The sequence below is a fragment of the Zeus faber genome (assembly GCF_960531495.2).
Source record: "Zeus faber genome assembly, chromosome: 15".
Lineage (NCBI taxonomy): Eukaryota > Metazoa > Chordata > Actinopteri > Zeiformes > Zeidae > Zeus > Zeus faber.
In genome coordinates, this window is record NC_137194.1 from 14,960,363 (window position 1) to 14,976,784 (window position 16,422).

At 46.0% G+C, this 16,422-nt stretch overlaps 1 protein-coding gene across 1 annotated transcript; it reads left to right on the forward strand.

Moving 5' to 3' along the window:
* Positions 1-5,936: 5,936 nt before the first annotated feature.
* On the forward strand, positions 5,937-12,506 carry marchf9 (membrane-associated ring finger (C3HC4) 9; the record flags this gene model as incomplete). The annotated part of the gene is made up of 4 exons (XM_080014873.1): positions 5,937-6,269; positions 10,339-10,494; positions 11,178-11,370; positions 12,175-12,506. 4 exons carry the CDS (start codon positions 5,937-5,939, stop codon positions 12,504-12,506), a joined length of 1,014 nt encoding a protein of 337 aa, XP_079870999.1.
* Positions 12,507-16,422: the final 3,916 nt, after the last annotated feature.

Genomic DNA, 16,422 nt, shown 5'->3' on the forward strand with positions numbered 1-16,422 from the left:
CCAGTCCCCCACCCTGTGATACATGTCCATATGCCCGGTGTATTAACTTGGAGTGGCTGAGGAGAATCACACCAACAGGGATGGCCATCTGTCCTCTGACAGATATAGCATGCGAGCCCTGCGAAAGCAAGAAAGCAGGATGATAAAATATTTGGTCTTGTATATCACGCTGCTATGGAAAGTGAGTTAAATGTGTGTGTCCTGTACATAAAGTTAAAGGTGCAGTGTGTAGAATTAAGTCACACCAAGCGGTGAGATTACAGATCGCAACCAACTGAATACCCCTCCCCTGGCGGTGCGACATGGCCGCCTCTGTGGAAGAGACGGTGGTCGCGAAAATTGCGAATAACGCGAAAGGCCCTTTCTAGCACCAGTGTTTGATTTGTCCATTGTGGGCTACTGTAGAAGAAACATGGCGGTGCAACACGGCGGCCTCCGTGAAGCGTACCCGCGCCCATGTGGTTAAAAACGGCTCATTCTAAGGTAAAGAAATCACAACATAAAACATTAAACATTAAAACATACTTGTGAATATTATATTCTAATTCTGACAAGTCTGTTCTGTAAATTCTACACACTGCACCTTTATGTTAAGTGTAGACTATCTACGCCTCATGTTGAACAGCAACAGATCGAGCTCCGTTTGGATATGTTGTTCCCAATGAAAGCAGATGGTGACCAAATAATTCATACATGCAATTTTTCAAAAAATTGGGACAAAACCACTTTTTGGTTCTTAGTTAACCGAGGCAAACTTCTGCAACGCACGGTGTGATCCACCATACCACACGGGCCGCTCGGATTGAAGGGATCAGACGGGTGGAGCGAAAGCGGTGTGCTCCTAATGGCTCTCGATCTCGCTCCTTCTCTCAGCACGGCCAAGACAAACACGACGAGAAATCATTTCCATCGGTGAGGCGAGGCAAACGGGTCGATGCGGCTTATCAATAATGAAGCAGAGCGGCGATGGGCATTGTTATTCCTCTTAAAGACGGAAGAACGACACGGGTAGTCGGCCTATGCTAATGCGAAACATTCAAGCGGTTTTCCTCCAAAACGTGGAAGTCACGCTTTACCAGAGGTAGCTCTACGGGAGTGGAGATAATTAACGGTTCTGTGGAGCCGAGGTCAATAGAAAAGCGATGGACTGTTCTAAATGTGATCGAATAAAATTATCCAGCCCCCTGACAAATACGTCACCTTGTCGTCACACGCTTTTCCCTTTTGTAACCGGGGGGCAAAGGTCGTCAGGAGCTGGGGCATTATCAGGTCTCCAGGCCCCCGCTCCCGTTGCGGGCTGACTCCTTCCAAACCTCTTAAGGAGGTTGGCTGAGAGTGGAAATTGTGCCAAGTGGACACATTCCAGTTGAGGGAAAGATCACTTCAACTCGCATCCTTGGCTCTAAACTCTTTCTGAAATGCCTTTATTGTAGCTATGAAGCAGTGAGGGTTGATATCACAATATTCAGTTGGCTGTGTGTAGATTCCATGCGTGTAGATGATGTATGGGAGGGAGGGTCTGGTGGTGCTGGGTTCCAGGATCCTGGTAAAGCACATTTTCTGCGGTGAATGTTCCTCCTCGCAGATTTGAATAGAGACACCAGTGCAGCAAACTGCATTTTGTAATGATTAATCACTGACATTTACCATCACACCTCCCCCACATATAAAATTGCATCATAAGTAATCCACCCACATGTAGGCTACCATTCTGTAGTAAATAATATGTATGGTCTTTTCTCAACTACCACCTCCTGTGGCAAGCAATTCCTTATTTATTTATTTTTGCTCCGGTCGGGGTGTTTTCATCAGCAAAATTTTACATACACATTTCTTATGTTCATGTCAAAGCAAGCTATATGAAACGACTGTACACAGGATGTACGCAGGATTGTCTCTGACCCAAAAGCACGAGGCGGAACAATTAGGCCAACATAATGGCAAGCATGTCCTAATCGCTGCAAAAACACATCGGGAGCACTTTACTGTACACATCTCCTTCATCTACACGGGAGAAACAGCACGACGGTCTGGCTATGGCATTGCATCCAAATCAAGCCTCGTGCCAAAAAAAGATCTATATCTGTTTGGGGGCAGGGTGTGAAAAATCAATTCAGATCAATGTGACAGGGGATTTTGTGGGAAGTGTTGCTATGGCGGAGAATGCTGAGTGCGAGGCTGGCCGTCGGGAGGGAAGCCAATAAGGAAGCATCTCTGTAAACTGCAGATTGGAGTGACCTCTGGACCTGCGCCTCTGATGCTTTCCTAATTACCTTGTCTCTCCCCCCCCTGATACACGGCATCAACACCATTGCCCTGACCCGCCGTTGCTGTTTATCGGTTGGTCTCTCGCAATTAGGAAGTTATGATTAGGTTTCCTGTCTAGTGCCATTTTTTGATTGTTTTTATTTGTCTGTCTGTCTGTCTGTCTGTCTATCTATCTATCTATCTATCTATCTATCTATCTATCTATCTTTCTATCTATCCATCTATCTATCTTTCGTTCTATCTATCATCTATCTATCATCTATCTATCTAGCTGTCCATCTGTCCGTCCATCTACCCATCTATCTATCTACCTATCTTATCTATCTATCTTATCCATCTATCTATCTATGGCTGGACTGCTCTTCTTCCAGATGCCGTTGTGCTGTGGAGGACAGATCTGTGGTGACTGCTTGGAGTCTCTAACCAGCCTGGACCGGTCCCGTTGCCGACCGCATCTCCACTGCAGGCGTTTGTCAGCGTCGCCATGCATCAGCGCAACAGACTCTTATACTGTGTAGTCAAACATAGCATATTATATAGTATAACCTGATACTTGTAATATAACGGTAATAATGGCGTCCACTCAGAATCCATTACAGCCTGGCCGACCTGGAAGAGGGGTCCCCTTGCTTTGGGGCCCCTTTTGAAGCCACACCTCCATGCCACACTTTTTTTTTTACAATCAATTACTTTGACCACTGGACATCTAATAGCAGCTTGTCGTAAATATTAATATTAAATGTTAAGACTGTTGTTAGTATAGGACAGCTGTAATATTAGGATCATTAGTACTATTATCCATATGAATCCTGTTGCACTATTGAATATGGACTGCTATTATCATTGTATAACATTTTTTGACTGCTGCTATTTCTCTTATGTCTGCCACTTTTTATATATGACTGTATTACCGTGTGCCAATTTTTCACTACTATTATTATATGCCACTTTTATTACTAATGCCGCAATAGGCTGCTGTAACTTGCTCACTGTAAACTAACTGCCACCTGCACATATCGGTCTCACTAGTTTGCATAGTGTTATTTCTTATCTCGTTTAACTTCCACTGTTATCTGCCGCCGTAACGCCTGAAATTCCCCGCAGGCTCCCCACGAACAACGTCACAGAACGTCACAAGCATGTGACGCACGAGTGTGGAAGCGCGCTGCCAGTGGCCAACCGCAATAAAAAACCCCAGCCCACGCAGCGCGGAACGAGACGGCGTTTGGGAACCCGGGACGCTGGACACACCGGCCGGCGCTCTGACCCCAATCGGCGGAATCAGCGCTGGGCGGCCCTGCGGATTCTGCTCTTGCGACGCGACACGTCGCACGGTCTCCACGACGCACGTCCGAGTAGGCGTGCGAAAAACGCGTCCGCGGCACGGCCAGCGCACCCGGCGACCTCTTCACGGCACCACACCAGTGAGCGGGCCGCGGCACAGGGGTCGAGAAACTCAGCGCGGGTCCCCCCCTCTGTCTGTGTGCGTGTGTGTGTGTGTGTGTGGGGGGGGGGGGGGGGGGGGGGGGGGGGGGGGGGGGGCTTGAGAAATAAGCTTGACTTGGCGTCATAACACAACTACAGTAAACCCGAACAAAAAGAAAACATAGATCCATGGCAGAGTTGCAGGTAAAGGATCGCCACACACACACACACACACACACACACACACACACACGCACGCACGCACGCGCAATCCAGAGACCGTCCGTTGCCAACCGGAGCCCGTTTATATTTCGCGGTACGCCCAGTGCACGTGGCCGCTACGCACGCGTCGCGTCACCGGTGGGTAGATCAGCACCTCGGACAGCGGCGCCTCGTCAACAACGAGGCGGATCCCTCCTTCCCTCCTTCCCTCCTTCCCTCCCTCCTTCCCTCCTTCCCTCCCTCCTTCCCTCCTTCCCTCCCTCCCTCCTTCCCTCCCTCCCTCCCTCCCTCCCTGCCCGCCCGCGGGACCGCCACCTCCGGCGCCAGGTCACAGGTGACCAGAAGTAAACGAGCGCAGCGGATAGAACGGCCGGTCGCGGGGGGTTCTTCTGCCGCCTTCTCGGTCGCTTCTTGTCCTCCTCCGTCCCCCCCCGCCCCCCCCCCCCCCCGGACACGCTGCGCTGAGTAGCGTTCCGGAAGTCGGCGCTGCGTGCGGCGCGGCGGTTGCAATCCGCGAAGCAAACCGCGACCATTTCGAGGAGGAGGAGGAGGCGGAGGAGGAAGGGGGAGGGGAGGGGAGGGGAGGGGAGGGGAGGGAGGGAGGGAGAGGAAAAGGAACGCGAGCCGAGCGAGCGAGCGGCGCCACCACCACCACCACCACCACCACCATCACCACCACCATCGCTCTGACGCTCCGACAATCAATGTCACTACGGCCGCGAGCGCGTTCGTCTCGCGCTTATTAGAACCAATTGATCCTTTTTTTAATTTTTTTTTTTTTTTTAATTGTTATTATAGTTGTTCCGTCTCGCGCTGACATTTTAGTGCGGCCCGCGCATTACCGGTGTGTGTGTGTGTGTGTTTTTTTTTGTTTTTTTGGGGGGGGGTGGAGGGGGGTCGTGAGGGTGGTGGTGAAGGGGAGGGGAGGGGGGGGGGGGCGCTTGCAATGAAATGCTGATGGACATCGAGTGAAGATGGGGATCCTGGGCTCCGGCCGCTTCTTCCTGCCCTGCACTCAGCCGGGCGGCTGAAAGAAAAGAAAAAAAAAAAAAAAAAATGCAGACGAAAACGGATTTTGTTTTGGATGTCGACGTGGCCGCGCCGGGCAGCGAGAGGGATCCGCGGACGGACCGGGGGACGCACAAAGCCAGCGAGATGAGGGAAATTGACCGCGATCTGACGTTCTAGGGGACGCCAGTGAGGGACAACAAAACAAAAACAAAACAACAAAAAAAAATAATAATACCCCACTCGTGTGAACACCCCATTCTGTCTTTTTGGATTATGATTTTTGACGGGGGTCCCAAATATGACTGTGTGGAGGAAATGCCGTTTTCCAGATCGCGTCTTCTATTCCCGTGCAGCTCCGCGGTGCTCGCCGCTCCACTCGGCAACTCTCTCTCGGTCTTTTGCTTTGGGTAGCAAAAAATGTAGTCTTATTTTTCATTTTTATCCTTATTTTAATTTTTTAATTTTTTTTTTTTACTGTAAGCCCGCTCGCGTCTGATGATGTGTCTTTTAGATCGGCGGTGAAGAAAATGGGACAATAGGAATCTAATTATCTGAGATATAAGGGAGTTTTTTTGGTGGGGGGAGTGAGTGGGGGGCGGAGGGGGGTGATACCTCTAGACAGCATTTTTGCCGAGTTGTTTGAGCAATGAATATTGAAACTGTCTGGGCCAGCTAGAAAGGAAAATCGTTCATCCGCATTGGCTTAGACACACATGCCATCAGTGGGGCAACAACATCCAAGACCAGATCCCCGATTTCTGGGCTTTCCACAGAACAGCAGCGGTATAAATATGTTCCATTGAAAGAAAAAAAAAAAAAAGCTCTGATGTGTCATAATAACAGTAATAATAATAATAATAACAATAACAATAACAATAATAATAATAATAATAACAATAATAATAACAATAAAAGGGGAAGGATCGCATCCCCAGTCACAAAGAACCCCAACCCTTTTTTTTCACACGGAATTTAGTTTATTCTGAAGGTTTGTCTTTATGTAGCCAACCATGTTCAAGTATCGAATACGCATGTTTTTTAACGAACTGAAAGTCCTGGTTTTCATGCGATCCGATTCGAGACAGTCCGGCACAGACGTAGAGAGACGCTCCGCCAACATGCGAGGTCTGGGGATGGGCGGCTGCGGCTGGCCCCCCTTTGTCGACTGCCATTCCCGGGATGATGAGGAGGAGTACTACGGCAGCGATCCGCGGCCACGCAGCCTGGCTTTTGAGGAGAAGGACCCCAAGCTGCAAGTGGGCCTGGACGCTGTGTCCCTGGCCAGCACGGCCAGCAGCATGCGCACGCCCCAATGTCGGATCTGCTTCCAAGGCCCCGAGCAGGTAGATATGGGCTCCATCATCGTGCCCCACATTCCTCTCTCCCCTCGTCCCAAACCACTGCCTCCCTTTTAAAAATGCCAGAAAATTGAGTTTGGGTGAAGCCCAGGATTTGGCCTCATTCCTCTTTGTGAATAATATTCTAATGTCTAATAATCTACTATAAATAATGCTTTGTTCATGGGTACTGGTGGCGAGGAGGCAGTTCCCACACAACTGAAATCTGGTCAGCATAGCAACAAAGAAAGTTAGCCAATTAGGTCTGCAGGATGACAAATAGAGTGAGAAGGAAGGAATATGCATGAGTTAACAATCACGGTGTCTAGGTAAATTAACCCTAGCAATGAACTAAATCAGCCTGATCGGTATGGTCAACTGCTGATTAGATCTTGAACTATTAAAAACAACACAACTGTGACAATAACATGCGTGTAATACAACGCGAACGCCATCAGACCGATTACTGTATTTTTCACCCCAATTTTTTAAGCATCAATTAGCCAAGTGCAGCTATCTCTGGTCTGTGGCCAAATGTGAGCCTCACCAGATGTGCAGAAACCTGTGCCACCTCACTCAGCAGGTAGAGCCAGAGCCGGGGATAATTAGAAACACTGTAAACCCTGAAGAAGCACAGATGGATCTTACCACTTAGTCGCCTCCTCAAGATAGGATAATACTCTTATTGCAGCCCATGTGCTAATTTACGAAATCTGCCTCGGAGTTTGCATTGTAAGGCGTAGTGAGGAGTCGCACGGGAGGGACTTGTGCTCTATCTTAGTTTGAGATTTTTTTTGTCAACACTTGGCCAGACAGGGATTGACCCTCCTCCCATGGCTGCCTTGTCCACTCAACATTTTCCAATCAAGAAAGGTTGATGTTTTTGTTTTTTTTGTTGCTCCAGGCTCCGTGGCAAGGTGACTCATCATCCAATGTGGCTCCTACTGTAGCCGCCTCTTAGCTACAGACAAAGAGCTTGACAAACAAAGCACTGAGCGGAAATCCCCAAGAAAAGTGCCACCAAGTCAGCCGCTCTGAATGACAGTGATATGAAGAGCTTGTCGCTCTGGAAATCGACACCGCTTTGGGTCCGTCTGAAAAGTAGACTTGCCAGATTGACTTGGATTCCCAGTGGTGCAGTTAGGGTGGGCTGGGGTGGGTATTGGGTTGGGTGGGCCCCACGTTGCCATTTTATTTTACCACATTATTGAAGCAGGTCACAGCAGGGGATGGGATCATGTCGCTGTCAGCGGGCAAATTATCTACAGATATAACCACCTTGCTCTGTGGGCTGAATAGAATATGAATCCCTATTAGCTGGCTGCCAGGGCTGTCAGTATAGGCCATGGTACAGTAGCTGTGCCGCTCAACGCCGCCAAGATTCACAAAAGTTGGGCCAGGGCTTGCTGGGAAGTCTAGGTGTATAAGGCTTTACATCCACACGCACACACACACACACACACACACACACACACACACACACACAGATGTGCATGTGCATTAATGGAGGTAGGAGACATTTTTCTTTAAAGAAAGCAGTCGTCCGCACCCTCATTCACTTGTGCTTCCCAAAGGTCCAGTGGTGTGAGGGAACATGGCCTAAAGCTGAAGAGGCCACTTCCAGGCCCTAATTTCATCTAAAGGTTAGGGCTGAGTAGGGCCAACATTTTTTTTCCTCTATGGATGTGACCCACTAAATTAGCACCTTCACGCTCCTCGGTGAATACATGGGGCTGAGGCTATCCACCTGGGGGAAGTGTGTGTTGTTTTTTTGCAGAATGTGTAGTGAAAGGGAACTTTGATATTTGGGAGTAGGTGTGCCCTTTTGAAATAATGTTAGAGAGAGAAGGGGGGTCATGCTATTGAGTGAGTCCGCTCTCCACAGTGGACTCATTTGGGTACGGGCAGAGCATCCTTGTGTAAATCTGACCTTTTAAGCCTCCATGTTTACCTCATTGCGTCACTTTTGGGTGTACAATTACACTCTCAAAGGGGGTTATCGAGACGGAGGAAAAGCTCCTCTGTTTGCCATTTCTAATGACTTGTGCTTTGAACTGAGTCAAATTCAACTCAATTCAGAATTGACGAGCTGGAAACCTTAATAGGGACAAGTGTAACATAAGAAGATCTTCCAAATTAAGAGGAATTAAATACAAAGACATTAAATTCAGTACAGTTCTGCATAATTCATGCCCAAAGCCCAAATAAATGGTCTCATAGAAGAAAGATGGTGATTTAAGAGACTATTTAAAAATACATTGACATATATTTCAAAATATCATCGCATTACATATAGAACCCTTGTTGGGGTTAGATTAAAAGAAAAAACAATTCTACAGGAGTTTGCCCCTAGTCCCATGATTTCAACGCATTGATACATATAAACGAATCTCCAAATTCCAAAATTGTAAGTCAAACGAAAAAACAGCAAAAGAAGCTTTCCTTTATGGGCTTGAATGTTAGTTATTTGAAAATCAAGCAAAACTACATTGGATGTTTCTTTTAGAATGTAATTTATATTCAAAGATCATCAAAGGTTACCATTTAAAAGTCATTTTGATATTTCCTAGCCGAGGATCATGACCACACGCACGCACGCAGGCAGGCAGCCACGCAGGCACACACACACACACACACGGGATTCATATTCGACTACTGCAGCTTGACATTTTAAACGTCTTTGTCTACATATTGTTTTTATTTGGATCCTTATGTTTCTGATCTACTCATTGTCATTTTTACAATGTCAATGGTTATTTTAAAGTTCATGAGGTTCCATGTGATTGGAAAAGATTTTATAAAATTGTATTATAATTGATGAGGGTTACAGTAAAAGGCAGGCCGACGGGAAAAGAAAAGTGTAGAAAAGAAAAAATACCATGCCTTATTTTATTGATCGCAGTAGTTCAAATGATTAAATGAAAATCAGCATATAAACATATAGATTCACTCATTTTCATTAGATCTTGTGAATTTTTACGAGCTGCTCTAAAAGGCTAACCACCAGGGATTATTTTGTTTTCGCAGTAATTGCTGTAAACATTTTGGCCTGCTTACATTTTGACTTTAGAATATAGCTTTCAGTGCTTGCAGCGAATTCATTATTTTCAAAAGCAACCCGCCATCCATTCTGCAGAACAGCGCTTTCTCCCCTTCCCCAGGTTCAAAACAAAGTGTTTGAGGTCTATCAATAAAAATTTTTGCATTCTTTTTTTTAAGCGAGTGGGCTCGTGTGTCACGAGCTCCGTATCGATTGAGGGTCACCATGGCAGCCTGCGTGAACCGTTAGAGCTGAACGTTTCACCTACTGTCTCACCTGCTCCTCCACTGCTGATACCAAGTGCTAACCAAGTGCCGTTTGCCGCCAGACTCTGGCATCATCAGGCTGTGCCCAGTCAATGATTTGCCAATGATTCACACTAATTTCACCAACTTTCATGAATAATACAGTTAGTAACTCAAGATTTAACCCGTTGTTTGGCGTTTCAAGTCTTTCAATTTGGTTGTGAGGCACGTGGCCGGTGCTGTGGATTTTATTTTCCTCAATTAAAATCAGTAATTACAGGAAAGAGGAGAAGAGATTTTTTGGAGATTATCAGAGATACACTCTCTAAAGTACTGTCAGACATTTAGCTCCTCAATAGAGTTGATATGTGACGCTGAGTTCAGGTGACAGAATCTTGCCGTTCTTTTTTTTTTTTATTGCTGAGTGCCAGCAGCCTCCAGGTGCTGCTGTGGCTCTGGGAGGACAGACGCTGGACACGCACCAAACAACACGCTGGTCAGCCTCTCAGCAAACACGTAAACTCTTGGCTATGGATTTTAAATGCCATCTTAAGCAGCCTGCCTAAAATGTCCGTCCACAGCCTCTTCCGCCACCGCTCTGACTATAGCTCCCTTAAATAGAGCCATTACACTTCATGGTTGATAATGAAATAACCAGGGTAAAACCTTTTTTTTTTTTTTAAACAGGGAAAAATGTAATAAAAACCAAACTGAACCATAACAAAAGAAACTCTGTTGACTTTGCTCTGATTGGATGGTTATTGATGTGTGTTCTTCATCTGTCCTGCAGGGGGAGCTGCTGAGCCCCTGTCGCTGTGACGGCTCAGTGCGCTGCACCCACCAGCCCTGTCTCATCCGCTGGATCTCAGAGAGGGGCTCCTGGAGCTGCGAGCTCTGCTACTTCAAGTACCAGGTCCTGGCTATCAGTACCAAGAACCCACTGCAGGTACCATCTAGAGCTGCCTTCCACAAATACACACGATTCCAGGATAACACCAGATGGCAAATGGTCTGCCCCTGCAGACTCATAGGGGATCATAATTAATAAGAAACTAAAAGTGAATTAATGAGAGGATCCTCCCTCCAACCATGCATAACATTTGAGCTTAGTCATATCCAAACAACTGGGTTCTGGATTTTTTATACCTTGACAATGAATCAGAAACCTATAACATAATTGATGTGACACAGTTATGACATGGTCTTCAATATGTAGGCCATCTTGCAGTTTGTCATTTTGATAAGCAAACCCAAGACACGAAGACGGAGCATGTAGGATAACGGTAAATATCCATTTACTCCATAATGGTGCTTTTCCCTGAATTTGCCATTGGACGCTCCGCTCTTTGCGAGAACAAATCTTGCGTATAGTCACAGTGGTGTGAAGACCATTTGCCATATTGTGCTGACACATCCCCCCCTCCTCCCCCCGCCCCACCTCCTCTGCGTCACGGCCTTCTGTCCTCCTGTTCTGAGGCCACGAATGGCTCCCAAAGCTGTCGACGGGAGGAAACTCCTCGGTCTGCGTGTCCATAGGCACCCTTTGTCTACACACAGTTTATGGATGAATGACCCAAATCTCTCTTCGGGTTGGTCAAACGTGAGCTCGTGGTGTGTCTCCTCCTCCAGTGGCAGGCCATCTCTCTGACGGTGATAGAGAAGGTGCAGATCGCTGCCATCATTCTGGGTTCCCTGTTCCTCATCGCCAGCATCTCCTGGCTCATCTGGTCCTCGCTCAGTCCCTCTGCCAAGTGGCAGCGCCAGGACCTCCTCTTCCAGATTTGCTATGGCATGTACGGCTTCATGGATATCGTCTGCATAGGTAAGAGAGCGGCATATTTTATATAATATCTGCTTCCCTTAGTTGATGAGTCAGCAGAAGGTAATACGCCATAAAATCCACACACAAACATTGAGGAGAGCACAGGCATAGGCTGCATGAAATAGATAATACCAAGATGTAATAAGATGCACTCAGGCGGAAGATGTAATATGAAGCACAGGAGAAATAATGTCAGAATATGGGTTGCAAAGATGTTATCTGCACAAAGCATATCTTTCCCCAAAATAAACATGTTACATTATGGAAGGGCAAAAGCTGGGAGGATGTCTACATTTTTGCGGACATTTGTTGGTTGGCGAGTCTGACGGGGATACATAAAATCACACTCAACAATATCAAAACGTTGAATTCTGGTTGTAACAGCAGGAGGTGAGAACCCACACACTTTTTAAGACGTTTTGCAGAGTAAGAGAGATTTTTGTTTTTTCAAGCGGCAGTCCAAAATAAGCTTCAGAGTACCTAGAGTGAAACCTGGTAGACCGTTCCTGCGGAATGGTGCATTGGCTGTGCAAGGCAACACTGAGAACAGATGGCCTCAGATATCAGCACCGTGTATATTGCCAAGTGACTATTCTAATCTAAAGCTAATGAGAGTTCCTCGGTGTGTTACCGATCGTGAATACTGCAGCATGTATTGACCCAAGTTGTTTAGACATGGCATTTAATGTAGAATTGTATGGATTCATGAGTTTAGCTCACACTCATCCTCATCAAAATATCCTATTTCCTCCTCTCCCAATCGCCCCCCACATCCCTGCATCCATCCATCTTTCTCCTGACCAGGCCTTATAATACACGAGGGCTCATCAGTCTACCGAATCTTCAAACGATGGCAAGCTGTCAATCAACAGTGGAAAGTACTGAATTATGAGAAATCGAAGGACTTGGGGGACCCGCTGAGCTCCAGCAGCAAGACAGGGGGCCGCGGCTCCCGCAGCAACCCCCACGGGCTGGGCAGCAGCAGCGGCGGCCGGCAGAGCAGGAGGTTAAGAACTATTCTCAATCACCACTGCGGATACACCATCTTGCACATCCTGAGTCAGCTGCGGTCCAACGACCCGCAGATCAGCGCCACCGCCGACCGGGAGGTGGTAATGAGAGTCACCACCGTATGAGTCTGCCCCCACACGTTGGGACGGGATGCATAACGGTCGGTGTGTGTATCCCCCGATTTGGAAGATTGGGGAGGGCATTATAGACCTGTTGTGAAGTACAAAAAACTCAAAAAGGCAACAGTTGCCCATGGAGAATGGAGCGAGAGATGCCTGGAGCATCAACAGACAGCACAAACTTAAGGACTTTCTCTCGTTTGTTCTTCTGACAAAATAAAGCCAATTGCTCCTTTTCAATAATTGAGGAACTGATTATAATGATGGCGAAAAGAATATGTAAGACAACTCAACATAAAGTGTGAGAAGATGACTAATGTAAACAGGCTTTATAACTCTATCCGAGATGACATGATGACGTTTTTTTTCCAGTTCACTATCAGGATGCGCAGACATTTTTGTTTGATTTGATCCTGTCAGTTTATTTGTACCTATTTCTTTCTTTTTTAAAGCCACTTTGATTTTGTACAAATGTACGGATGATTTTAGAGGAAATCATTGCAACTTACATGCCGAGCATTTTTGATCAGCAATGTGTAATTATCTTACGATTTCTACAAGCTAATTATCAACAGACATCTAAAAATGACACACCACATATAAACATGGAAGAATCACAGAGATGTCTGGGAAAACCTGTAAGTCATTAAGACTAGGGAGGGGTGGGGGGCGGGGAGGGGGGGGGAGAAAGAAATCTGTAAGATTTCAAAGACAGTGAATCTCTCTGCAATAAAAAATACTTATGTACATTTCACAGGGAATTTTGCATGGGTGTATAATTTTATCCTTCATCACATAACATAAGCACATTACAAAATTTGCTCTATTCCAAATGGTGCTTGCCAAAATAAACACTTTAGAACATCTGACTTCATTGCACCAACTTTTTGTCGACATGACAAATGGCAGTGTGTTATGGCTATTTCAGCTAAAATACAGATTGTTGCTGCTGTGTGCTGACTCGGATTTGATAACAAGTAAACTATTGGAATAAAATAGGGATTTAATTGATCTCTTACGATTCAGTCTCAACCCTGTCTCTTTTTTTTAACCCACTCGTGGCCTTGGCATGCACAGAGTTTCTAGTGGATAGGGGGAATAAATCTGAAAAAGGCAGGAATAGAAGTTTAACATGGTGGGGAACATGTTTTCTGCGCAACGGTATAGGTTACCATTTCCATACATTCTTACTATAAATACTATAAATACAACACACTAGCCTGTGCATACAGACACAGACAGACATAACACTGAAAGGCCAGTGGCTGATATTGTGTGGTTATGTAACTTCTCTTGTCAATTACATGTATCACATTGTGAGGAAACACATTTTATTATCTACGACAAATTCCAGTTAAATTCAAATCAATACCATAGGCAGGGGATGCAGGATATGCTTTTTTTTTTTTTTAAGGAATTGACAGGATGGGTTTGGTAGTCGAGGGTAAAAAAAAAAAAAAAGAAAGAAGATGGGCCAGGATTTGTGCAGTAGTTTCTTTTTCTATTTCCATGACTGTCTCCTAGACCAGTGGTTCTCAAAACTCTTTTTAAGTAGCGTAGGCCCCCCAAGACCCTTTTTCAGCTGGGCACCCCCTTAACTGACAATGGGAGAAAAAAACAAGAATTAACATATAGTATGTACTGTATGTACGTCTTATGTGTTTGGTTTTTTAATTGTTATTGTATATAACCAATATTGTTTTAACACATACAATATTCGGAGTACCCCCTGCAGTACCCCCTAGGGGTACCAGAAACACTGTATAAACCACATTAGTTGGTGAACATTTGTCGCCACCCGGAGGTTGATCTGTGTTGTCGTTGTTTTATCGTCGCGCATTGTTGTTGTGTTTTTGTTTTTTTTTGCAACCGCAAGAGGGCGACAGAATGCAAGTAGGAGGTCTTCCCCGGCGGAGGGCGGTCTGGGTGGAAGCAGGTGGGTTAGAAATGGGAGTAGTGTTGAGCAATGAACAATAAATAAATAAATAGATAGATACATTTATAAATAAATAAATAATACATCACAATAATAATTTCGCTTGCGGACCCCTGTGCAAGTGTGTCCTACAATACCACGGAGTATTATCCACGGAGGGCAGACCCTCTGTAGTGAAACTGTCACAATCAGGTTGGTAATCTGCCACTTCCAGTCAAACATTTGCCTTGGAATTTGACCTATTTGTCCCCTCCCTCCTTCCTGCCTTCCTTCCTTCCATTCTCACCGGCAGATCGGTAACTTACCGAGTGGGAATTGATCGACAAATACACCGACGGTTTCGCTTCAGGTGGAGACGCTCCCCCCAAAGAAACTGGAAGGGGGCCACAGCCACACCCACGGCGACCAGGATGTTCCCCTTTTGGAGCTCAGGTGAAGGGTTTTAAATGTGGCTAAATACCACATGCCAGTGCATTCCGACTGCTGGGGCCAGGGGATGACAGTCGGAGCAACCTGATCGCACGCACACACACACACACGCACACACACAGGAAAACACTTTGTTGTTAACTTGAAGGTGATTCAACGCATTTATTTCTTTATCCATATCTGCTATTAAGGTTCATTTTTTAAAATGTGTCTGATAACAATCACTGGTTTAAGACCATGTTTCCTTGTTGAAATTTCTCAATAGTTATGTGTGTGTGTGTGTGTGTGTGTGTTGGGGGGGCTCCTTTTTAGTCTTGTGTTCACTTGTTGTAGTGCTGTACACAATGTAATCCCTGCGTAATTGCTGGTGTGCTTCCAGATCAACAACCCCTTCCTGAGAGCATCCACATCTCGTCTCTCCCTCCCAGTGTTCCCACCGATCAGGACCAAGTCCAAACTAGAGGTGGGTTTTCTAAGTTCACATGTGCATATATATGAGGACAAAACACACTATTGGGCTGATAGCGAGATTTATATCAGTTCAGTTGGAATAACATCAACCCTTTCGCTTGTAACATGGGTATCAAATTAGGGTCGTTTTAACGGCAATAATGCCTTGCGTCCTGTAAACAAACCTTCTTTTATTATGCAGGCATGTCACTCAGTTCATACCCGTCGGCAAGTCAACAGGAAGTCTGTGACCACATTTACTCCCGATGACTGTGTTTTAAACTGCTCTTGGGGAACGTTGAGTCTGGAGAATGTCGGCTGACCTCGCTGACTCTTTGGTTCATTTGAGTTCTTGCTTTGATTCATTCGGCGGACATACTTTAGGCGGAGCTGCGGAGGAGGAGACGGAGGTAATCACGGCACACCGAGCGGCCCTCACGCCCGCCGTGTTCCTCGAGGGGCAGGATGAAAGCGTGGCCGGCACGTATTTTGGCCAGAGAGTCGAGGTTCCGGAGGACGGCAGCAAGGTATTGTGTGGCCCTAAGGACCCGATTCCGTTTCCAAGGTCCGTGTCGAGGTCCGTCGCCCATGATGAGCAATATAAATGATTTCTAGTCATTTGTGCCAGAGCTTCAAAGGCTTTCACACTGTGGTAATACACTGTATTAAACCTGCATTGTGTATCTTTTTTTATTAGAAAAAAAAAACGGCATTGGCAATTTTTTTTGGCCAAAAATGGCAATTCAAGCAGTATAACGGCCATCCATCCCACCCAAGCCCGATAAGATATGCAGCAACATATCAAACAAATATTTGTTTCTGGCTTGAACTTTCTGAAAAGTGACGACTAATGAGTAATGTATATTCATGAGAGGTTTTCTGTTTCTATATTTATCAGGTATTAGTTGGCTTTTGTTTCAAGTTCACTTACTTTCTGTTGACTTCTCCCACAGTGAGGGATCCATTTGCAGTTAACGCTTGCAATCGCAGCAGCTCCTTCGCAAAGTTCCATATCAACGGTTTGGGTTTTACTTCGCAGTTACTCCCAAGCCCTCTTCCTCTGTCCTCCAGGTGGGGTTTAGTTTCCGAAAGCTGTGGGCCTTCACT